General features: G+C 45.0%; 1 protein-coding gene across 5 annotated transcripts in view; it reads left to right on the top strand.

Annotated features, from left to right (window-relative positions):
* Window positions 1–25,045, top strand: part of smarcd3b (SWI/SNF related BAF chromatin remodeling complex subunit D3b) — a 32,000-nt gene that overhangs the window by 2,710 nt on the left and 4,245 nt on the right. Inside the window, exons 1-10 of one of the 5 annotated variants that reach the window (XM_030079132.1) lie at window positions 5,801–6,085; window positions 12,401–12,603; window positions 16,552–16,641; window positions 17,929–17,971; window positions 19,362–19,484; window positions 19,936–20,058; window positions 20,869–20,964; window positions 22,985–23,086; window positions 23,501–23,662; window positions 24,236–24,333. In XM_030079132.1, the coding sequence (XP_029934992.1) occupies window positions 6,008–6,085; window positions 12,401–12,603; window positions 16,552–16,641; window positions 17,929–17,971; window positions 19,362–19,484; window positions 19,936–20,058; window positions 20,869–20,964; window positions 22,985–23,086; window positions 23,501–23,662; window positions 24,236–24,333 (1,118 nt within the window). In that variant the 5' untranslated portion in view covers window positions 5,801–6,007. Of the gene's footprint in view, window positions 1–5,800; window positions 6,086–12,400; window positions 12,604–16,551; window positions 16,642–17,928; window positions 17,972–19,361; window positions 19,485–19,932; window positions 20,059–20,868; window positions 20,965–22,984; window positions 23,087–23,500; window positions 23,663–24,235; window positions 24,334–25,045 lie in introns of those variants that run through there. The other 4 variants (XM_030079131.1, XM_030079133.1, XM_030079135.1 and 1 more) reach the window with 4 other exon arrangements.

The raw sequence follows: 25,045 nt of genomic DNA, 5'->3' as shown, positions 1-25,045 counted from the left end.
ATTTCCAAGCTATAAAGACCATCCTCAGACATTTCCATCTAAACCTATGTGATTTCCATGAGGAGATTATAGATTTATATGGTTAAGAAGTGTGTTTTGTAACCTAATTACACATGGCACGTACCCAGCCCACCAAAAGATTATAGTGATGTGTTTTTTTAAATCACTGTTATCATACCTAAAGTGACCAGAAGCGCTGTCTGTGTTGCATTGCAGTGACACATCATTTTCATTCATAATGTACAGTTGTCTAATGAGACTCTGAGACAAACTGTCTGGGTTATAATAGCTCCACAGTTTACTGAGGCTGGTTGACCCATTTAGATGTTAACGCTCAATACTGCACCATACTCTGTAGAGCAAGGCATCAGCACCAGAGAAGTGCAACTGAACATTTCAGCAGCTCACAAAATCAGCAGCCGTATAAGCTAATGCATGCAGCTTTGGTGTGTTTGGTGTATTATGTCGATGGCAGAGCTGGGGCTCGGGAATAAATTTACATTTCAGCTGCAAATGGGCTCATTCTGTGCATCCGGTCACTTATAATAGGTGCACAACCACAAAAGGTTTTTGCAGAGGTTAATGAGGCTTTTTTATCACAGCGTCTAATCTGGATCAGACACTCAGGACGGTCTGTATCACTGGTTTCCTCTCCACTGCACATACTTCCTCCCCGGCCTGCCCCATGTGGGACATGTTGAATTCACAATGCAATGGTTGTGGAAGCGGTAGATTTTCGGGCTCTTTTCTCTATGCCCCTCCATCTCCGGTTTTCATCTCGGGGATTTGGAATAGTCTTGATGCAGTCCTGCACATACCGATCTTGCCCCCGTTCTGTCTGCTCTCTCTCCCATCCCACATGGGCAGAGTGTTGCTGAAAGATCAGGGCTAATAGCTTGGATGCAGACTAGGAAAGAGGAGAGGAGGGGGAGGGGAGACTTTGTGCAACCAGAGAGCGAGTTTATACTGAAAGAATTACTCAGAAAATCCCGCCAGTGTTGTTTTTCATCGATGGAATTTTGCATGCCGGTTGGGTAGGGTTTCTTCATTGCGAGTGACTGTTTTTCACTGTGTATTTGCGTCAGGGCTGACTGCACAACACTGCACTGCATTGCGCTGAGGAGGTCGCTGACCCGGGGCTGACTAAGACAGCTAACTTGGCTCCAGCCATCTCAGACATTATTTGACTTTCTCCACAATGGAGATGATTTAGTAGTTTTTTGAGTATTAGATGTGGACTCGTTCCCTCTGATCACCAGCTGCTGCTCCAGTTTTGAAGTCACTGCAGCCAGGGTGGCTCTCAGAGGATTGGCTGTTACCTTTAGAGGGAAGGCAGACTATCGCGTTGTCATGGTTACAGCAAACAGGAAATGCCCCGAAGCAGGTAATGCTTCAGGGCTGTTCCGGTGTGTTGCTTGTCGCTGCCTGAGGCTGCAGGGAAACTCAGCTCATTATGAGGCTGTTGCTGGGTCTTTCCATCTGCTCCCACAATGCCTCCTTTTCAGGGCAACGGGTGCAGCTCAGGGCCTGCCAAGGAGCTCAAACATAAATGCTGCCTGGATAAAGATGCTTTGTCCCAAACAAGCCCTGAAATCCAAGGTCGACCCTAAAATTCTTATCTGCAGTGTCTTAGGTTAGGTGCTTAACATACCTTTGGAGTAAAAATGTGTTGCTTTGTGTGGCGGTACCCACCTGCTTTCTTCCAGTGCCTTTCATTTTCTTGCACCATATTACCTTGGTAAGACAATATTAGCGGATACCACACTGTTTTCACCGGATCGTGGGGGGACATTTCTCTGCAGGTTCCTCTTGATTACTTGTGGCTTCCAGAAATCTGTCCTGAAATGCATTTCTCCTTAATCCTTCTCAGCAAAAGGTGCAGGTCTACTTTGCTTTTTTTTCTGTACAGTCCCTTTGATGGTGGCTGATGGCCATTGAGTAGCTTTCCTAGAGCTTTGGCCTTTAAGCGGCTTGAGCTGGGTTTTGTCTGCAGCTCTTAAACTGAAGAAAGAGAGGGGCCCAGCACTGGGAGGAAATCAGACTTATTCCATGCCCTCCTTCCAGTCCACATTCCCCCTAGTGCACCCCATGTGTCTGTTACAATAATGTTGACGAGGGCAGGTTCATGGTTTCTGGTATGTAAACCTTGCCATTGAGAACTGTACGTTAAACCCACAGCAGCGCTCGTCTATTCTTTATGTTTCCGCTCCATTTTAATTATTTTACTATAGCGTTCTCCCCTCTGTCTGTGTTTTTGCATGTCTCTCTCTTTCTCTCTCTCTCACACACACACTCACTAAATGTTAAAAGAATGCAGACAAAGAAGCTGAAACCATCATTGTGTGGATGTTTCTTTCTTTCTCCCAGCTCAGCCTATTATTGTTGCACTGCATCACTGACTAAGGCAGAGCAAAGCAATCAAAGAAACCCCATGCTGCCTGGCTCTTCTTACTTATGTTGAGCTACAAATTCTGTGTTAAAATTATAGTTTTGTACGTCGATATGTTAGACTGCCATCACTGCATTCGGTTTATAGTGAATTTATTGCGTTAATTATTACTGTTCTATCACTTTGAAGCCTTTGATCGAGGCAGAATAGTCTCTCATGTAACTGGGTGCCAGACTGTGATTGCAAACAATATGAACTGATGAAGCTGCTGGTCTGTGGGATAGAAAATAGATCAGACACAGTTTACATACTGTTTGCTACATGACTGGGATCAAAATGCCTCCACAGCACAGCGCTCCACATGTGCTCTGTGTCTCTCTCTAGTGGCCAAATTAGGAAGTGAACGATTTAAGACCCATGAACGGATGCTTTAAAAAATGAAAACACTGAGCACTGATTGCTGCTCCGTCCCTATAAAAATTACATGGCGCTTTATGCTTTTAGGCCTTTTTTGCAGGCACCAAGGGAGGCGGTCAAACTTGTTCCATACCGTCTCGCTCATTCATTTCTGCTGATGGCATGCTGCGGTCAGGGCCTGAACATGGAGCTTTGCTTTCATTCGAACAGACAGCACCTCCCTCCATGGCTGTTTGCTCCCTCTGTTGGTCATTAATAATACTACTGCTGCTCCCTTGCCCCCTGTTAGCCCCCCTCTACCCCCTGTCTGCTACACACTGGGACATTACCATTTGGTGAGACTGACTGGCTTTGGTGAGGGAGACGGTAGGGGTCCAACAGGGGGTACTCCTGCACTCAAGGCTCCTTTGCCATTGCCGGAGCCGCTGGATCTCTTTGTTATCTTTGAACGCCCACGTGCCGTTGCTGGAGAAACGGGGATTGGCACAACGCTAGTCTGTCTGCATCTGCATGGGTAAGCTCTCCGTGTTGAGCTTTTGACCTTGCAAGAGATCGAGAAACGCACATTGTTTTTAAAAGTGTAATAGCCTGTAAGTCTGTGTCAGATGTCACGTAATACAATGCAATCCAGTGCATTGCATCAATGAAGACCGGCGTAATGGCATTATTTGACTGCAGAGATGGGTCACGGTCACAGTGAGCAATTTTGTGATGGAGATTTGCTCCTCCAAGCTCGGGAAGCTGCACAAATGACAGCAGTAGTACACTCATCTTAACAGCAGATGTCACCACCAAGTGGACAAATACCACAAGCTGTCAATAACATATGGGAGGGCCAACGCCAGATCGATCCCAAATCGTCAGCAGAGGCTTGTATGATCAATAATTAGGGAAATGAAGGAAGTTTGAAGGGCATTCACTGGACTGCTGCTTCATTTGCTGTTCTTTCAACCATAAATCCTAGATTTTCTTTCGCTGGCGGTCTCTTTAAGTGTGATGAGGAATATGCATCAGCTCTCCTTCATAAATGAGGAATGGGACTGAAACCTCTCAGACTCCTTTTAATAGTGGAACATCCTTCAAAAGGTCGTGACCTCTGGCCTGGAGGTCACAGGCCCACTAACCAGCTGTCCACGCTGCAACAATAACAGCATAGCCTCCCCCTTGGTGCACAAGTCAGGGTCTAGCATGCCATAGCCATCAAGTTAATGCTTGCACAGGAGCAACACCCCCACCCCTACCATACACCCCTGTCACCATTTATCAAGAGGCAAGCTGGTACGAGTACATAGAAAAATTGGAGGACAAATTTTTAAACAGAGGAAACCAGTGTGTCTGTTTCTCTCCCTGGTCCTTTTTATTTTTCTTTTGCATAAAAGCTTTTCTATCAGCTGTTAAAACTGTTCAAGGCAATTTCTTTGGCACCAGTCTTTGGCACCTGGTGCAACACTCCTCTGGCCTTTTCTTACCCACAGGAACAGAGAGGAGGAAACAATAACAGTGACAATTTGCTGTCATGTGTCATAAGCCAGGCCCCTTTGATTCTGTCCCACTTCACCTCCTTTGTCATTCAAATAACCTCATGAATATTTCACTCGCCCGATCTGACGGCTGTAAGAAGGAAGGGAGAGGGGAAGAGAGGGAGGAAGAGCACTGGAGACAAGAAAGAGTCATAATCGTCAATGTAGCATGGTTTAGTCAGAATAATGACCTGTGTTGCGACAGGCGAAGTGCAGGCTTGTGTGTAATTGGACTATAAGACAGCCCGTCACATCACAACCCGGGGATCACAACACGCGCACACACACACTGTGAGCCTGTATGTTTCTAATATGCCTCCGTGGCTGAATCTCAATAGTCTTTTCTTCATTCCTCACACCACGTCCTCGTGTCCTTGAAAATAAGGTCTGCTTTTTTTCGCTCCGCTTTGGCCTTCAGTTTTCTGCATTTTGAGAAGAAGGCAGAAAGAAAGTGGTGCGTAAGGAATAGCAGACACAGATGACACAACCTAATTACACGTGGGGAGTGACACAGTCACCTTGCCTGTGTGGACCGGCCTGTTTGTTTGCCATTATACTGTAGCCGCTGCAGGACTGACAGGCTGGATGTAGGCTTCTGGTCTGAGCAGTGGGTGAAAGGTAAAGCTAATGAGGCGAGCGAATGAAATACCCTTAACCTATGAATGCACTCTGCTCTGACAAAGGCCAGCTCATACAGAGCAGAAACACAGGAAATGAAGGTGCTCTTGACGTGGCCTTCTTCCTGTGTGAAGTGCTGTTAGTGGAGATTAGCTTGCCCATTGTAAAAAAAAAAAAAAAAAAAAGAGGTTTTGTGTTCAGAGGCAAAGAGTCAAATACAATTTCCTTTCCTTTAGCTTCCCATAGGGTGTGAATAACAACCGCCTTTTATTAATTAAGTGGACTTCCAGGGGCAAGTGGATATTTACTCCTGAATTTCATTAAACGTCACCATCCTGACGCTAATAATACCATCAAACATGTGTGGCAATTTAAGTGTTCTCATGCTTTTAAGCATATCAGGGCATTAATGATATCCAGCGTGGTCCCTTTAAGAGCCCGATGTCCTTTTTTTGAGAATGAGTCCAGACTCGGAGCTGTGTGTGTGTGTGTGTGTGTGTGTGTGTGCTGACCATGGCCTCTGGGTTGGTCACTGGGGGGAAACTGCAGCAGAGGAATAGCTAACTGATTCTAACCTCCCCCGGCCTCTGTTTAAACCAAACAGCAGCCAGCGACACCGCATGCCCTTATCTACCAATGGAATGCAACAGCTGTGAGGGGGAGCGGCAGGGTTGGCTGGCTGAAACCCCCCTGCCAGACCCCCACTCCCCCCCTCCAAGCGACGCGCCGGGCTCCTGAAAGGCAGCTCAACTAAAAAGTGAGCGAGACACAGTGAGAGACTCGGCAGGGCTGCTGCACATTCAAAATAGAGGGAGAGAGAGAGAGAGAGGGGAAGAGAGGGGCTGAGGGAGAGAGAGAGAGAGAGAGAGAGAGACTGCGAGAGAGAGAGAGAGAGAGAAGGAGAGTCAGGGACAGGCAGTGCTGAAAAGGAGAGCACAAAGAGAAGGAAAGTGGAGCAGGGGAGGGGAACAGGAGGCTGGGTGAAGGGAGAGAGAGGCAGGGAGAGGGAAAGACAAAAGAAAGAGAGGGAGACATAGCAGGGTGAACGGAGGGGACTGAGCAAATGGCTACGGAGGAGACGGCGGGGGGAGCCAGGAAAGCCACCAAGAGCAAACTGTTTGAGTTCCTGGTCCATGGAGTGGTGAGTGGCGCTGCCCGTCATTCTCATGAAGGGAGCTGGGCTCTGGCATGCATCTGTGTGTGTGTGTGTGTGTGTGTGTGTGTTGTATGCAACTGCTCAAGTGTGTGTGCATGAGTCGGCGCAGCAGCGGTCTGTGTGTGAGAGATAGCTGGGTAAGCTGGCCATGTGAAGGTTATTTCCAGCCCCCTGGATCCCAGCCTGTTAAGAGGGGGAGAGAGAGAGAGAGAGAGAGAGAGAGAGAGAGGCACAGAGAGAAGGAGATATGGCTAGAAAGACCGAGAACTGGAACGGCATGGATGGATGGAGCTGAGGAAAAGGATGGGGAACAGTGGATTTCTAACACAAAAAATGGATAATTGGAGAAATAGGAGCTCAGCAGCAACCAGCCCCGTTGGCTAACAGAGAAGCCGACTGAGCATGCTTCCCTTCAAGTCACAGACAGAGGGGGAAATGACTAGTCCACTCAAAACAACACACTCAAAGTAGCCTTCCAGTCAGCATGTTGGTGGAAGGATTTGAACCTGTAAGGTCATGAGACAAACCAACGTAGAATTGTAGCACGAGCTGAGGCCGACGGCAAACCCTGGAAACCCGTGCGGAACAATAAATCCATTCATATGAAGCTAGTATGAAATGTCAAGTGTTGCTTACATTTTAGAGGTTAGGCAACTATTACCATAGCCTCATACGGCGCATTAATAACCGACCGGGGAATACAATAATGGTTTGTTTTGGTAATGAGTTGAAATGGAGTGCTGAGGCTGAGGAGCGTTGTAAAAGTCTCCGTCGCTGATGCTTTCCCGTCGAAAGTTTTGACAGCTGTGACTGTGAACCTGGAACTTTGACCGATTTAAGTCCGCCACAAATAAGCCAATCATTCATTGTAGCAACATATTCGTCGCTCACGGCTGTCCCGTCTCATTCCTGAGATGCCTCATGGTTTCTGTTTTGTGGCTCGGCCGAACCGAATGGCACCTATGTGCATAACCCTGAGACTTGGCATCCCCTTCCTAACCTTCAAATGCAGAAAGAGGCCGCGAAAGACTTCCTGCTGTTTGTTTCCATAGTAAAAAAAAAAAACTCATTTATGATTCCAGCTCTTCATCAGAAACCATGTTTGCGAGCTGTGCCACTTTTAATTTTCTCTTTAGACTTTTTCCCTTTTAATCACCGCTGATATTGGGCTTGCCGGCACCAGGTGGATTTATATACTGAGGTGTAGTCTTTTTGACAGGAGCGGTCATCACTGGGGCTATGGTGGTGAAGTGATGCCTTGTGCGGAGAGACAGACTTTGGGAAACAATGGACCAGGTGATTGATGAGCCAGATGAGTGTGTCCTCTCAACAGACCAATTAACCTTGATGAGGCTCAGGCTGCTCCCAGCCAAATATTTCCCTCTGCTTGTTTTCCCTCATGCCTGCCTCTCCCCTCTCCCCTAGATTCAAGATGGAAAAGTCTTGTTATAATATTCACGGCAGGTTCCTCATTGTGTATACTGCAGAATAGAGAAATATTTAGACTATGGGTTTATGTGGACGATTCAGCGCAGTTTGTTAGCTTGTGGCGAGCGGTGACGTTTCCTTTCCCCCTCTCGGGCGAACGAAGCCGAAGCCGGGCTGTGTTTAATATGCGGCGCAGTGGGCAAAGTTACATTTATCTCCTGAGATAGAGTTTCCAAAAGGCCAGTCACACTCTTTCTCACACATCCATGTAGACAGGCACACACATGTACGCACTCACAGGTATTTATATATATGCATACTATGTTGTTGTTGTTATTACCGAAGGTCGTAGTATTTCAGTGTTCGAGGAATTGTGTGTGTGGGTGTGTGTTTGTGCTTTGTGGGGGAGAATGTCTGGTTCTAGGGCTGGTGGGTGGGCTGAAGGCCTGGCTGAAGTCTCTTCCTCTGTCTCATTATCTGTCTCACCTCCCTCTTCTTTCACTTCTTCCGCACATGTGTGGATGTGGAGGTTGCCGAGGGCCGCGGCGAGGGGAGAGAGAGACTCTCAGCGCTCTGCGTGGGAAACCCCGATAAGCTCGATGATATGACACATTCTAGCTTTGTCATTTGTAAACACTTCATATGTGTGTATGTGTGTGTGTGTGTGGAGAGAGAGAGAGACTGAAAGAGGAAGACAGAGCGTGACCTCTGCAACCACAATCGCCACCAACATCCACCTTATCGATAGAAATCGCTTTTTTAAGTCGAGAGAAGCACACGGCGTCTTGTCTGATATCCAAGATCAGTGTTATTGTTGTGTTTCTATCAAAAATTAAAGTCTCTTAATAGGGCTGAACAGAAATATTAGTGGAATATCCAAATCGCAGGAGCTACAATTTTTTTGGTAAAGGTAAAACGTGTGACGTAATAATGTTATAAATGTAGTGTCATGCTACTGAGATGCCCTGGCCTACAAATGATATTCAAATATATACAAATCATCATTATTTTATTTTATTTTATTTTATTTTATTTTTGTCAGTGGAAATGAAAATCAGGCTGCAAATGTGACCATTATCACTAAAATTTTGAATCATGTTGCAATTGCAGTATCTGTCAAAAGAATCACAAGGCAAGATCATAAATAATAAATAATCATAAAATGGACCCAAATCTGATATTTAAAAACTCAGGTTTCCTATCAATTACCCTGTTATTGCCAACTGTGGCACGGCCAAAGCCCCTTCATGATATCATCCATATTACAAGCCACAGATTCATATCTTTAGTACAGTGTGGGTTAAGTTTGGCCCCTTCAAATCCCTTTAGCCTTCCCATAGATGCCAACACACTTCTCAGATATCCATCCACATGGCAGATTAGATTGCTGGCTGGCAGGCGGTGCTCTTTGCCGAGTGTTGGAGTCAGTTCAGCAGGTCAGATTATAGTGTGCCACCATTGTGTGCGGATTTAGGGGAAGTCACTGTAGCGCCGTCGTACCGTAGAAATTCACATTATCCTGCTAAGCGTATCCTTTTGTGTCTATTATCTGGAAGGCTCAAGTTCTCCAAACACCCAGCGGAGACAGCGGGAGCTCTCCTCCTCTTTTCTGTACCTCCACTTCTCTGGGTGGGTCTGACTGCAAAGTGTCTGGTCTGATGTCTGTGCCGGCGTCTGCTTGTGACACTGTGGGAATGTGGGGGAGTGTGTGTGATATGTGTGGCAGGGGGGCTGCTCTCGAGTTCAGGTAGCAATTGGGCATAGAGAGCAGGATCCTCCAAAAGCCAAGTAGATTTGACCCAGAAGCCCATATAGACTTGACCACACGCTGCGTTTCGGGTAATGCTCTCTCTCTCTCTTTCGCTCTCTCTCTCTCACCACCCCCAGCAGCCCTGCCCCCCAACCCACCAAACCACCCACCCCGCCCCCCTCAGAACCCCCAGCCAGAGTGACAGCAACGCCTGCACAGGACAGCATGCACGGGGCGTCTTATCACAGGATCGCTGCTGTGACTTCACCGCTTTAAAGGGCACATGAAACGCCGGCATGAGTCGAGCACACGCTGTGGCGCCCGCTATACGTCGTTTGAATCATTCGACATCACCGTGAACACACATCTTAACAATTTCAGCGCAATCTGACGTATTCGTTTCTTTTGTTTGTTCTCCCTGCTGTTTATTTCCCCGTCCACTGTTTGAGAGAGAGGGGGGGTTGAGTGTGTGTGTGTGTGTGTGTGTTTGTAGACTGTCTAAAGATCACATTTGATTCATGGGCGCATATGTGTGCCTGTGTGTCCAGAGATTGGCAGTTCAGAAGTGACAGTGTGTTTGAAAAGTGTGTGCATACAATAACAGCTGCCTGAGGTTATGAAACAGCAGTGCTACAAAACGCTCCCGTTATTTGTAACGCAGATTTGGTTCGTTGACATTTGTACAACATACAGCGCGGTGTTTGCTAAAGTCTCATGGATCTGAGTTTGTATAGGTAACTGTTCGCCCAGATGGCAAGGTTTAGCTGCTATTTTGAATGAAAGAGGCCTTTCAGACAGGTAGAGAGGGGAAGAATAGAATCTCAGCATCTTTCATGGGCTGAAAAGTCCAACGTCACAATGCGAATGCTTTGTAGAATATTTATAGTTCGGTTCCTCGCTGAAAAACCATCAGTGATCTTCACATCAGTGTTTCATTTTTGGATCAATTTGTGTTCATGCTGCACTTGAAGTAATTATATTTTCAATTAAAGGACAGGTTATTTTCTGTAAATGTGCTCTGCCTTCCAAGCGGCGTTCTTTATATAGTAGGTCTGCACTTGGGATGGAGTCACAGGATTTCTTTGCATCGTCTATACCCCCGCTCGCTTTCACCAGTGATAAGACAATAAGCCGGGGCGGCAGGCAGCTGTTGCCAAGGGAGTGACAAGCACAGGTGTGAGTTCGCCCAGTTGTTCCCAGGCTTAAAGATGGGACTGTGGGACTGTGAGCTCTGACACTGTTTGCATTGTTGTAGGAGGACGTGTGTGTGTGTGTGTGTGTGTGTTTGGTGTGTATGTGTGTGAATGCATGAGAGAAAAAACACTGTTCATAGTCTCTTTTCTTTTTTGGGTTGAAGCAATGATCCATGTCACTTTCAAAACAAAAAAACAAACTGGAGGAGTGCACTCACTAGAGTTCAGATCTACGCCAGGTGTATCTGTGGGCATGTGGGTGGCAAACAGGAAGTGCAGGCTGCAGGTTGTGTGTCCAGGGTGTATGCATGAGAGAAGTGGAATGAAGGGCAGACTATACGCAGAGTACGTTATCACACCACCATAAGTGATAAGTTAACCGGCAAAGTCATTTCAGCTGCTGGCTGACATCACTGAATGTCTTGAAACGACCAGTCAGTTTTGTTTGAATGAATGCAAAAGCCACTTCCCTTTGTGTGCAAATCTGGACATGAACGATTCCAAAAATCCAACGTAAAATCTCAATTTCAACGTGAAAACGCCAACCAAAGAATCTGCCAACTAACATCCAGTGGCACATAAGTTAACTTTTGAATCTCTGGCAAGAAGACACACGTGGAACCGTGTTTGAATCTGTGGCGACTTCTAATGATTGGTTGTCCCGAACAAAAACAAATGAAAAAACAAACAAATAAATAAAAAAACAACATTCCATACTGAAGCAGCAATTGATCAGCTGTGGCCTCTACCTGCCGGTGAAAGACGAAAGTGTGGAGTTAGCACTCAGCCGCCGTATAAAGCAGGTTTTTAAAAGGTTTTGATTCACTGCAACCACAAGACGTCCTTGATCATACAGTCATAACTGTGCACCAAAAAACAAAAAAAATCATCAGACTGATCGTCCCAGCAGCATGTGAGATCAGCTGCCGACAGGTACACACCTAAACACAGCCCTCCCGGCTGCCACCTGACGGAAATAAGCCTCAAAAATTCGGCCCGTGAGGAATGTTGTAACAGATTGCACGATATTTAAAGAGGCACGATGTAACAAGAGGTAACTTGACAATTTGTGGGCTTGAAAACCCCAAAAATCATGTAACTTCATGTCACTAAACTGCACACAGCGCGCTCGTGTTTACCAGCCGTTCTGTGTTGTGACTGAGTGTTGGAGTGCGGCGTTCTCTGTGCAGAGAGGTCACTGTTTAGGAGAGAGTTTGTATTTTGCCCTTTCGATTTGTTACCTCTAGTACGCAGAAAAAGTTTGCTGCGAGTGACCTTACCCAATGCCAGACTTTCATGTGAGCAAATTGGATGAATCTGCATCTCACTTAGGTGTGGATGCTCCTCTCTGTTGTTGTCTCTCTTCATGATTTAGACGGATAAGACGATTGTATTTTACTAGAGATGGATCGCTGTCATCAGACGATCGGTGGCCGGTATCAGCTTTAAAAAGCACTATTGCATCCGTGGAATATTATTTTTGTTGTTGATTGTGTGACCTTGTTTTCTGAGTGTGTCACTTAAGAGAGCTGTAAAATAAAGAACAGAGGAAAAACTAATATGGCCTTTTGTTTATGAGACAATTATTTTAAGACAGGCCTGTCTTAGAAGCTTAACCTGTTTTGCACCTACACATGCATTACCACATGCATTACAAAACTGCACATCGGTGTTGCTCATTATGGGTGGGGACATTGAGATATTGGTATTGGCCCCAAAACAGCAACAGCAACAACAAAACATATCAGCGCATTCCTAATTTTTACATGAAAATCTCACCTAATCCATATTAAAAGGGAAGTTAAAGAATATGTATAAAATTCTGTGCAAATACACAGACTCTGACGTGACTATCCCTTGTTTCTGAACCCTCGGAGAAATGTATTCTTCTTCCGTGTGACCCTCTTTTCTCCTTGTGTCTCCTCCCAGCGCCCTGGCATGCCGTCTGGAGCGAGGATGCCCCACCAGGGAGCTCCCATGGGCCCCCCCGGCCCGCCATACGGAGGGAGCCCAGCGGTGCGGCCTGGCCTGCCCTCTCCAGTGATGGAGCCCAGCCGTAAGAGACCCGCCCCCTCCCAGCAGGTGCAGCAGCAGCAGCAGCAGCAACAGGCGGTGCAGAACCGCACTAGAAAGTGAGTGTGAGATGCCGACACCGAGGCTGAATCCAACCCAACCCCAGCTCCTCTGCAAACACCGCATGGCTTGCTCACGTCTGCCTCTGTGCGTTGTTGTGCGTTGAAGAGATCACATTCACTCCAGCGGCTGTGGTTACACTTTGTTTCATTGAGACCTTAATGGCCAGAGTGTCAGCTTAATAGATCTGAATTCACAAAAAATTGGATTTTGGCCTTCCAAACCAAATATGGACGTGGCCATGTGGTTGAATTATGACTGGAAATCTATGCAAAAAGGCAAATCGGGATGAACGACAGGGTAAAAATGTAAAATTGCAATCATTTTGACAGTTATTGCGATTGTGATATACAGTGGTCCCTCGTTAATCGCGGGAGTTACGTTCTAAAAATAACCCGCCAAGTAGTCAGCTTTATTTTTTACAATTATTATAGATGTTTTAAGGCTGTAAACCCCTCACTACACACTTTATACACTTTTCTCAGACAGGCGTTAACATTTTCTCACTTTTCTCTCTTGTTTAAACACTCTCAAAGTTCAAACCTTCGTAGAGAAATAAGTCCAGTAAAAAAAAAAAAAAAAAAAAAGCATGCAAAATTACACAAAAAAAAAAAAAATCCGCGAAACTGCGAGGCCGCGAAAGGTGAACCGCGTTATAGCGAGGGACAACTGTAATTCACAATGTTAGTGGGAATGCATTGTAATTTTCATTTTCACTGAAACTTAAAATGCTGGGATTTTTGCTCGGCTCTTCACTCAACAAACACATTTTATTACAATTTGAGAGTAAGTTTTGTAAGCCAGGGCATCTCTACAGCACCACAATACTTCATGTGTAATGCTGTTTTGTCTCACAATTTACCTTTGGATATTGCACTTGGCCATATTGTTATTTTGATAGTATTCTGATAAATTGTCCAGCCCATCCAGCACAAGCAGAGATTGATAACATACTAAGGACAAAAACTAACACAGGCACAGATTTAAATAAATACAGTCACAGGAGACATTTAATAGCCATTTCCAGGTCCAATGTGGACACTGTGCAATGTGATCCACTACAATCTGATCTTCAGAATGAGATCTCTGAGAGAGAAATGTTGAACTGACAAGTGTACCCATAGCCCTAGTGTTTTTTGTATTTGTATTTTATTTCATTTTTTTTTTTTATTGATTTTACACGTTTGCATTCCAACTCCCTTTCACTGCATCACCTCCTGCATCCCGGGCCCCCCCCCGCTCGCTGCTCCGTGTGTCCTCTCTGGGCGGCTGAATAACTGGCGTGATTGAATCTCTTCTTCTCTTTGTGTGTCCGTTCCACACGCGGTCTTTGTCACCCGACTTGCCCCGTTGTGTTTTGGTGGCGTCCGTGCAGCCGTCCGCAGATGTTTCGGCGCCGGCGCTGTGAATGCAAACGCTCGGGCTTAATGTCACGCTATTCATTATCGGCTAATCAGCTACACCGTGTCACGGCCCGGCCATGTAAGAAAGATCTGAACAGCAACATCAATTCCCCCGGCACACACATACACAAACACACACACACACACACACACACACACACACACACACAGGGGAAGGGAGTCTGTGAGAGTGTGTGGCAGGTATGGTCATTAGAAGGGAGATCAATATGGACACTCAGTGGACCTCTCTCCCTCTCTCTCTCTCTTTCATTCTCTCAGTATCTGCAGCACAATTGATCCACTTACAATTAAGCAGGCTTGTCAAACAGGTCAGGGGAAATGTTGTCCTGCGTCGGGCCTCAACCCTCAGGGCGGGCTGGCTGGCTGTGGTGGGCCTGATCGATGGTCCAGGGTGACCCATCCAGGTGTCTCTCTCTCTCTCTCTCTCTCTCCCTCTTTTGCTTTGTGAGCGTGTGTGTCCTCTGGCAAACAGCCGCCCCGGCTCCCCCTCCCGCTCCCCATCAACCAACCCCTCCCTCCTCTCTCTCTCCCCCCACGCAGCTCCTCCGTCCTGCTCGTACCCCAGGCAGCTGCCAGCTGAGGCCAGGCCACCTGTGTTTGCGGTGTCATTGAGACCTTATGGTCCGAGCTAAACTCACTCTGCAGAGCCAGCGCTGTCCTGTGCGAAGCCGCCCCGCTAAAAATAGGCTGCAGTGCACGTTCGCTTTGCATAAAGCGGCGTGGATAGCTTGGCGTCGCACAAAACAAAACGCAGCGAGGTCAAAGTGCAGGTTTTGACGGCGAGGCGCTTTCCCGTGTGGAGGTTAGGCGTGTTGTAGAGCTGGTGGAGTGCTCAGGCGTGGCTTGAATTTTTTTTTTTCTTAAAACACTGCAAAAAGTTTGATTATTTTATTATTTCAAGATTATTTGTCTTATTTCAAGTAAAAATGTCTTATTTCTAGTCAAAATATCTCATTACACTTAAAATAAGACATGATCAGCTCAGAAATTACTTGTCTTTAGACAATTTTCACTTGTTTCAACTTGTTTCAAGTGAAAATCTAAATCAGTTTTTACTTGTGACACAAGTGAACAAGTAAAAATTTGCTTGTTCCATTGGCAAAATTTGTTTCTTGTTTCAAGCTAATTTTCACTTGTTTCAAGTAAATTTTCACTTGAAACAAGTGAAAATTGTCTAAAGACAAGTAATTTCTGAGCTGATCATGTCTTATTTTAAGTGTAATGAGATATTTTGACTAGAAATAAGACATTTTTACTTGAAATAAGACAAATAATCTTGGTAAGATTTTGACTTTTTGCAGTGAGGTCACCAAAAACAACAAAATAAATACTACAGTATCATCACAAACATCAGATTTCATGATTATTAGAATGATCATACTTTCCGGTGGCCAAATTAATGCCATTTGAGAAAACTGCCTGTGATCACAGTGGGACTTTTCCTGTGACATTTCTGTGCCACTTAAAATGTGCTTTGTTTTTACTTGCTGAGAAATTAATCATTTAGCGGGGGACACTTGAGACATTTTTCATTATGGTGTGCCGTAAAAAAACCTGAGGGTGAACCACTTCTCCAGCACGGTGGTTCTCACAGTGGGGCCTTGGGACCACTCGGGGTCCTTGAGGGGTTTCCAGGGGATCCTCAGCAAAATTAGGAGTCGTTTAATTTCACTGTAATTTAATTCACCAGAAATTGTTACTATGCAAGAAAAGTGAGTGATTATTTTCGCGTTATGTTTTCATCTTCACCAATTTGAATTTATTTGTGTTCATGTATGACATCTAAACAATTTAATGTTCGACACGAACCGAAATATCTTTTCGCGTAACAGTCTTGAGGCGAAACTTACTTCGAACGGGCGTCAGGAACGTGAGAGACTGTGAAAACCGAGCACACAGTGAGCTGCACAAAACTCTCCCGCCTGTGAGACGCTGAACGCACGGCGTCTTCCTCTGCACCTGAGAGCTCCTCCTGCCCATTCCCCCATCAGTGCATACGCTCATTATTTTAATTCATAAGCTACATTGAACCAAAGAGCTGAAAACTGTGCGCTGCTTGCCTCATTCTCTTCCCTTTGTGTTTTATCTGTGATCCACAACTTCAGTATGTCCATTATCAGTGTTTTGTCTCGTCTGTGTGTGTGTGTGTGTGTGTGTGTGTGTGTGTGTGTGTGTGAAGCATGATTGTTTTGGTTCACCGAGAAACTTGTTGAATCAGCGTGTCCCTCAGATGATCAGTGTGTCTCCCAGGTCCCTCTCTACTGCACTCTGTGCGTGCATGGACACAGATACGCCACCCATACCGATGCCTGATCTTGTCTGAGTTTATAGAAATTGCACCTACTAACAGACCCTTGACCTTACACACACACACACACACACACACACACACACACTCTCACACATCCAGACCTGCACAGCCACCACGTGCACCCCTCTCTGACATCGTTCTTGCTGCCATTGAGTGTGTGTCTCGCCACAACTCTCTAATCGGAGAACCTTCGAATCCTCATCAATTCTTAGGAAGCCGGTCGGATTCCCCGGAGCCAATGAGATGCCGGCGAGGCAGATGGACATACGAGAGCCCCAATCAGATCCCACGCTCGGATCAAAGTAGGAGTTTATTCTGCTGCATGTCAGTTTTCTTACTCTCGCCCTTTTAGCCTCTCACCTGAGCCCAGCACTCCCTGAAGTAGCTCTTGTTTTGGTCAGCCAGCCTCCTAGACGATGTTCCTCTAAAATGTAGTGGTGCATGATTTGGGCTGGACTGGAGCATGGCATGATGGGAACCATATTTGCAGCCGATGCCTCTTATCAAAAAAAACAAAAAAAACAAAAGAGAAAAAAGACAGTGATTCTAATAAAGTAGAATCCAATCCCTTTGTGTGTTTTAAGACAGTGTGAAAAATGGCGGATCCTTTTATACTTTTATGCAGGTCTGTTTTTTCCCCTTTTAATTGTATCCCAGATCCTCTAATTGTCCTTTATGTTAGGTTTGTGTCAGTACTTGGCATGCTGATGTAACAAACTTATGCTTACTGGAGATTTTGGAGTGTCATGTAGGTGTTTTTTCAGGTAGTGGCCCCCTCTGCTAGCACCGATAACATTTGCATGAACTTACACGGGTGCTCCACATATCCCAGGAACCCACAGGCATGTTTTTCCCATTGATGTTTCATAGCTGGTCTTGTAGTTTTATCTTTAAAGGGAACGTGGCCGGAAGTTTGGATGAAGCAGACAGATTTTAGTGTTGCATCTTGTTAGCAACTTGTGTTTTTTTTAATCATCAAAAAAAATAAACGTCTAGCAAAGGCATCATCAGCCAACCTGGCACTGACTCTATTTCTCATTTTATTTCTGACTCCCTCCCAGGTAAGTATAATTAAATACATGGTACCTATAAACAACCCTGACACAGCAAAAGCACTCATGTATGCAAACATTCACACACACACACACACACACACGTTTGCGCTTATCTCCTCCACAATGAATTTCTTGGTCATTCTACTTTTCCTTAAAGCTAATGAACACACAACTTGTCTTGCTTTAATGGTCCCAGAGATTCTCTAGAGGTGTGTGTGTGTGAGTGTGTGTGTGTGTGTGTGACTTCAGCGAATACATGTCAGGCGAGAGATGTGTGATGTGACACTTTTTTGGCTGCTATAGGCTCCCGCTCTCCAGGTGGACCACTGCATTTCGGAGAGCTCACACACAAATGCATGCACACACACACTCTCACACACACACACACACACACACACACACACACAGCTGGGACGCTGGGTGCTGGATATGGCCCAGCATTTTAGCAGATGGCCTGGGTGCTACGCTATCAGTCACCATAGTAACATGCTCTCTTTTTCCTCTTTCTCTCTGTCTTTCTCTCCCTCTCTCTAGTGCTAAGAGAAGGAAAATGGCAGACAAGATTCTTCCGCAAAGGGTGAGGCTGCATATTTTTGCCTTTGTTGCTCTGTTTTTTTTTTTTTTATTATTATTATTGTTTTTTTGTATTTTTGTATTCTAATCTGTTGCGTGTAGTGGAGGAAATTCTGCTTGGGCTTGATGTCAGGGGCTCTTGGAAGGCGCAGAGGGCCAGATGATTATGTGTTATTTACAAATGAGGAAAGAGGGTAGACGTGCGAGCGAGCCGGAGGTTTTTTAGGGTTCCGCATTTCGCTCCATTATTTGGAATGGTTGCTCATTGATTCAAAATGGAATAGTCAGCGGGCTATGTCTAACACGCCACCACAACCGGAATCACAAGAGGCTGGCGGTATCGCCACATTGCCACAGGTGAGGGTGTGCCGACTGAGGTTGTGATTTCAGTCCCGCTGTCTCAGCTCCCTGCCCGGTGCCATGCCACCGCCTGGCCAGCACGCAGGCGGCTTTCACTTTCACTGCATTGTTACTGTGGACGTCTGGAGATTGCGGGCGTCTGTGTTTGGGTCTTATCCCCCCCCAACATTACCCAGACAGCGAGATAGCAGCAGGCATGGCTGAGGCGCCACTTCACAATGAGTCAGGGATGGAGAATGTCTGCCACACTCGGCTCTGCTCAGCACCTCAGCCTGATGAAAAGCTCCAAGATGAAGATAGGCAAGGAATGAGATCGAACAATGAAGTCCGACACTGAGAGAGAAACAGAAGAGAAGAAAAGAGAGGCCGAGAGAGAGAGACAGAGAGAGAGAGAGGAGGAGAAGGAGGCGGAGAGAGGGTAACTGTGCAAGTGTGTGCACAGTTTGGTAAGCAGCCCTCGATACTCTGAGGACTCTCTCGGTATGGTAATGCCTCAGTCCAGGCTGGTTGGCTGCACACTCTGCATCTCATTTTTATCCTCCAGTGTCCCTCGGATGGTGTGGACCTATTAATGATGTACTGGGCAGTCGGCTCGCGCAGCTTACAGGGATCTCGCTCCTCCTGTCAACTCCTGCGGAGTGGGAGAATAAAAAAGACGTCTAAGAAACGGCAGCCACTCTCTGCCACATTTCAGAGCGTTTCTCATTAGCCCACTCGACTAATGTGGCAATTTGAGGCTGCTTTTTTTTTTTCCATGAGTCTCCCAACCAAGGAGAGGCAGGACACTGTAGTATTTAGAGAAACTATTCTCAGACTGGAATGCCACAGTTTTGATTCCACACCAAAACGTCCTTGAAGCAAGACAGTGAATCCCTACCAGCAACAGGGCAGAGGAGATAGCTGGCGAGTGCTTTGATGATAAAAATGAGGAAAATATCCAATTCTTTGATTCTGTGCATTACTGTCATTGTCTTCATTGCATTGAAATCACAATAAAAATGAGTGATGGCATCGACTCTCTCCCCTCTGAGCAGATCCGCGAGCTGGTCCCCGAGTCTCAGGCCTACATGGACCTGCTGGCGTTCGAGCGCAAACTGGACCAGACCATCATGCGCAAACGGGTGGACATCCAGGAAGCGCTGAAGAGACCAATGAAGGTACAGGAAATCCTGACGCACACGGAGCCGGCGTCGCTCCGCTTCACCTTCAGCCTGACGATTCACATCCATTTTTTTTTTAGGGAACCGATGTGTCAGCTGATGTTGGCTCCTCAGTAAATCAAAAAGTCACTTAATTACGTCGCGTGTCACGATTTTGTTTTGAAGGGCATGAACTCATGCAGCTAATTTGTCTTTTACCTGGCAGTTTCTTAGCTTCATCTCATATTGAAACCCAAACCTTCAAATACAAAAACTGCCTCTAACATTTAAGAGCAGACCTCTAGCTGGTTATAATATATAATAGCTGCTAAAAAAAGATTTTTTAATTTGCTTTTACCTGATAAGACAGAGGACCTACAACCAGTGATGTGCTGAAATATCCCTTTAAGCTGACTGTGTGTCTGTGTATGTGTGTGTTTGCGTGGTCGTTGTGTCCTTGTGTCAGCAGCAAAAGCGTAAACTGAGGCTGTATATATCCAATACCTTCAATCCTGCCAAACCTGATGCCGATGACTCCGACGGCAGCATTGCATCATGGGAACTGCGGGTGGAGGGGAAGCTGCTGGATGACGTGAGTTTTCCCACTGTAAAATATACCGCTATTCCTACAATACCCTATTTATTTATGTGTTATAAAGCAGTAACTAACTAACAGGCTTTTGAAAAAAAGCAAATGCACATGTGTTATAGTAATTTAAAATATGGAAATAATACAGTTTTCCATGATAAAATGCCATGGCCTCTGCAGGATTTTTTTTTGGTGTTTCATGATGAATTTGGTGTCAGTCAAAATAACTGAGATCTTAATTTTGCCATTTAGTTTGAAAAGTGTGCCGCTCTCTCATCCGGGAGCTGCTCGGGCTCATTTCGGGCCCGCAGACATGCCGAGTAATGACGTATAGTCCAAATGCACGGCTCAGCTCAAACCACTTCACACAGAAAACCATCGGTTGGCTTAAAATGTAAATGCATGATCGATGTTTTGAAGAGCGTTTAAAGAGATTATAGATGCAGCATGAAAAGCGCAGTGATCTTACATTTGTTTAGCGCAGTCAGCTTCACTTCAAATGCTCTGATGTTCTCAGTAGTCCAGGGCAAGGCCGTCATTTCACAGTGGTTGGAAGCGTTTAGGTTTCACAAACCACAAATATTTCTGCTCGAGCTCTGAGGAAGAGGAAGTGGACCCTGAGAATGTCTTGTCTCTCACTTTGTTTCTGATCTCATTTCGTCCTCTGCGGTTTCTTGATAGGAAATGTCGCTGCAGCCAAAGAAATGGCGACAAGAAAGTGTTTTGTGCTCATGTGCATGTGTTTGTGCGCGTGCGTGTGTGTGTGTTTGATATCAGAAATGAATTGACCACCTTTGTCCATTCATTCCTCAGCCTGGGAAGCAGAAGAGGAAGTTCTCCTCGTTTTTTAAGAGCCTGGTGATCGAGCTGGATAAAGACCTGTACGGTCCCGACAACCACCTGGTCGAGGTCAGTGCCACCGGCCAAACACCAACCAGCACTCCACCCTGTGCGCTAATGGAGAGGTTCATTTCCAAATGACACATCCTCCATGTGAACGGCCTTACCCCTCATCTCACAGAATGATTGCAGGCATTTTAGTAATGCTTCTGAGGGTATAATCATTACTGTTTTTGAAATATCACCAAATGAATTTCAGGTGGCAAAATTTCCAAAGTGGATAAATAGCCTTTTGAAATGAAACCTTTCAAATGTAGTCATTTTGTGTGATTACTACCCTCTCTCAGCCTGGCTTCGCTCGCCTTGCTCTTCACTACTGTTGCTACTGGTGTGCTTTAGTAAGTCCAGATGGTTGGCACGTAGTAACAATGATTTTTTATGTGGTATTTTTGGATATGCTTAGCCATTTTGGAATAACATTCATACCTGAATAACTTGCCTGCTGTGCAGTAGAAAGCAGGAAAATGCTTTTGTTCCCAATCATATCTATTAAGGGGAAAAAAAATTAGCATAATAAATCAGCCCGATCATCCATGAATTCAGGGTCATGTTATTTAAATAAAAAAATAAAATAAAAACTTTTCAGGACTCTAAGTTGATTTAATATTGTTTTAGCTTTCTGTTCTGTCCCCTGAATGGACTGTTTTTAATGTATTGATCTTTTATAACAATAGGAAGGAAAGTTTTTCTTAATTTCCCCTCACAGCATTGAAAGCTCGCTGTAACATGCAAGTTTGAGAGCTGGAGAAAAAAAAAAACAAGTTCCCGCATAATGAATAACAGCCATTAGCTGCCCTTCACTTTGTAATTTCACAAAATGTGTTGACTTCAAAAGACCCACTTTAGGAGTTTGAGAGTGAGAATTAGGACTTCTCAAGGTTTCTTCTTTTAAGAGGGTATTTTAGCACGACACTCAATTGCTTTGAATGATTTTCCATCAAAAGAATATTTTTTCGACCTTGAGGTACAATCAATACTTACCTGTTCTGACTCAGTCATTGGTGGAGGAAAGTTTTCTTGTGTGTTGCATACTGAGTTGCCACAGTCCCCATGTACTGCAGGTGATGTTTGAAGTGCTTGTCTTTTCAGCTGCTGACCACTTAAGATAAAATAGAGGCGCAAATAACAATAATGCCGTCTAAAGAGAAAGCCAAAAAAAAAAAAAAAAAAAAAAAAACGCAGAATCTAACGCTAACAGTTGTGTTTGGCCAGGCTGATATACACGCACTCACTTTGATAAGCTTCACTGTTGTTTTTGCTCCAAGTCTGCGTTGATTGTGTGATTCTGCAGGTGATAACTTTGAGCTGAAACGGCCATGTGGTCAGCCTCATGCTATCTTGGTTCCTCGGCGCACTACGCATGGCCAGTTTTTCCTTTTAAGCGGTTTCACCTCGCAGAAAACCACTGATTACAAAGGTCGAGATGGAGTCCTCTGACGTGCAGGAGTGTCTGCATGACTTTCTCATCTTTGTGTTTGTGTGCACCTTTAGAAATTATATCAAATGTCCTGACCCTGACAGTTTGCAGCTACCACAATGCATAAAAAACCCTCATAAATAGCAAGCCAGTTGGTCTCATATGCAGCCTTTAAATCCTGCTTTTCTTAAAGCAAGTGGAAAAAAAATCTGTTTCCATTGCTGATCAAAACATTTATAGAATTTCTTTGAATCAAAACATTAAGTGTCATTTTCTTGATTCTAGTGCCTTATTCTGCTTTGGTTCAACAGATTTATGCTTGTTCCCAGAGCGATTCCTTAAACAAGTGAAACTGCATCGGAAACAAGTGGGATGATGGTTTTTAAGGCTTAAATGAGGCTAAATGGCTTGTTATAACTGATATTTTTGTTGTGCAGCTTGTGAATCACTTGCCCTGCCTACTCAGGAATTAATTTGCTATTCAGAGCAATAAAGTGTAAAATAAACACATAATGAGGTGTGAAACAAAACAAATGGTCATTCAGTCTGGATCTCAGGCTATGTTTGGAGTGTGCAGTCAACGTGTGGTGTGTTTTGTGCTCGCTCCGTCAGTGGCACCGCACGCCCACCACCCAGGAGACGGACGGCTTCCAGGTGAAGAGGCCGGGGGATGTGAGCGTTCGCTGCACTCTGCTGCTGATGCTGGACTACCAGGTGAGGGCGCCACACGGCCACAAGTCACAACCCAACTCCACCGGCCGGGCATAGGCTCTGTGCCTCCATGAAGCTCTGAGTCTACAGCAGCGGGTATCAACAATGTGCCGTGCAGGCCCGAGAGTCTGCAGGTTTTTCATTTCCAACCAAACCCTACAGCAGCTAATTTCACTGATTAGCACACCTTCAACCAGAGAGCAGGAGCTAATCCATGAAATTAGCTGCTTGGTTGGAATGAAAACCTGCAGACTCTTGGACCTTCATGGCATAAGACTCCATTTTCAAGTGGAAATCCATCCCCAAGCTGGTGAAATATGATAAGGATGCCGTTGTACGATGTGACCCAGAAAATGTAAATGCACCAAGGTGGGCTGTTGTTACTGTCATTGTAATGCGATTATATCCTCTCCACAGCCGCCCCAGTTCAAACTGGACCCTCGCCTGGCTCGCCTGCTTGGCATCCACACTCAGACCCGCTCCTGCATCATCCAGGCCCTCTGGCAGTACGTCAAGACCAACAAGCTGCAGGACTCGCATGACAAGGAGTACATCAACTGTGACAAGTACTTCCAGCAGGTAGGGGATGGGGATGATCCGTGTGCTGCATGCACGCTGTTTCAGAGGCTGAGATAATGGCTTCAGTGCTGCTCATAATACAGTCTCAGCTACGGCTGCACAGATAATCTGGAAAATAACCATCTTGCAATAGTAACCGCACAATTTCCATATTGCAAGAGGCTAAAATCTACATCCTATGCAGTGCATTCCTCTATAATTCAAGATGCATGTTAGAGAAAGGCTTTCATTTTAGGTAAGCTAAAAATTCAACCTCTAATTTTTACCAGCAACCCAGATTTAAAAACAAAAAAATCTCCAAAACAGATATTGTGTAGTGAAGGCTAAGCCCCTATAGAGCATAATTCATAGCACAAATGCAAAATTAAAAAAAGAGCAATCTGACTTTTTTTTTTAACCAATATAGTGCAATATATTGTATTTTTGAGCCAGATTTAGTATTGATTGTTGTGTCTGAAAAGCATGCAAATGCTGTAAAATGAGCAGATTTGAAGGCTGCTGTTGTTTTTTTTGCATTATACAGTGGCTTCCCTATAAATTTTGTATTTCATGTTTTTTCACCACCCTGTGCAGATTTTTGACTGTCCTCGGCTGAAGTTTTCTGAGATCCCACAGCGCCTCACCAACCTCCTCCTGCCCCCTGACCCCATCGTCATCAACCATGTCATCAGGTATTCATATTTTATGTTTCATAGTTACTGTATGTTTCGAACATGCTCGATTCTACTAAATGCAACATCCTCTTGCTTGTTTGTGATGTTAGTTGTCCGTACGTCCTTGCACCAAACAAGGCAAGCATAAACATTTACTTAACTTGGTGAAAAATGCCATTTCTGATCAGTGTTTATGCCTTCCTGGCTGACTAAGAAATTCTCTCCCAATAGCTATAGCATTTTATTTCGTCAAACATTATTATTTGTGCCTGTCAGGTCCAAGGACCTAGAAAACGTTTTCCCTAAGATTTTTTCCTAATAGATAAAAAGATGGATGTGCCACTCGCTATTTTTTTTTTTTTTTATATATCCTAGAAAATCAAATCAAAACCACAACTGCTGCACCACTAAGTACATCAAGGGGGCATCACAAAAAAAAAAAATCCTTGTAAATCAATTTAAGGTGTGCTGTGTGACTTTTTAACATAATTTCACCATGCAGGGTGGTTATGATTCACTGTAGACACGTTAAGTAACAGAAAACATTCAGTCGGAGATTTAAATAATGATTTGCTCAAGCATGCTCTAACTCAGCACCTGCACTTAACTATAATGTAACTTGATTGATTGTTACACGCTGTGTTTCCATATCTCATGGTTCCCTGCACACACTAGTAACCAAAATAAATCTCCTCTATTCCCTTGGTGATTTTTACTCTCGCCTCATTCT

The sequence above is a fragment of the Myripristis murdjan genome, chromosome 20 (genome assembly GCF_902150065.1).
Source record: "Myripristis murdjan chromosome 20, fMyrMur1.1, whole genome shotgun sequence".
Taxonomy (NCBI): Eukaryota; Metazoa; Chordata; class Actinopteri; order Holocentriformes; family Holocentridae; genus Myripristis; species Myripristis murdjan.
This window is presented reverse-complemented; position numbering and strand designations above follow the sequence as displayed.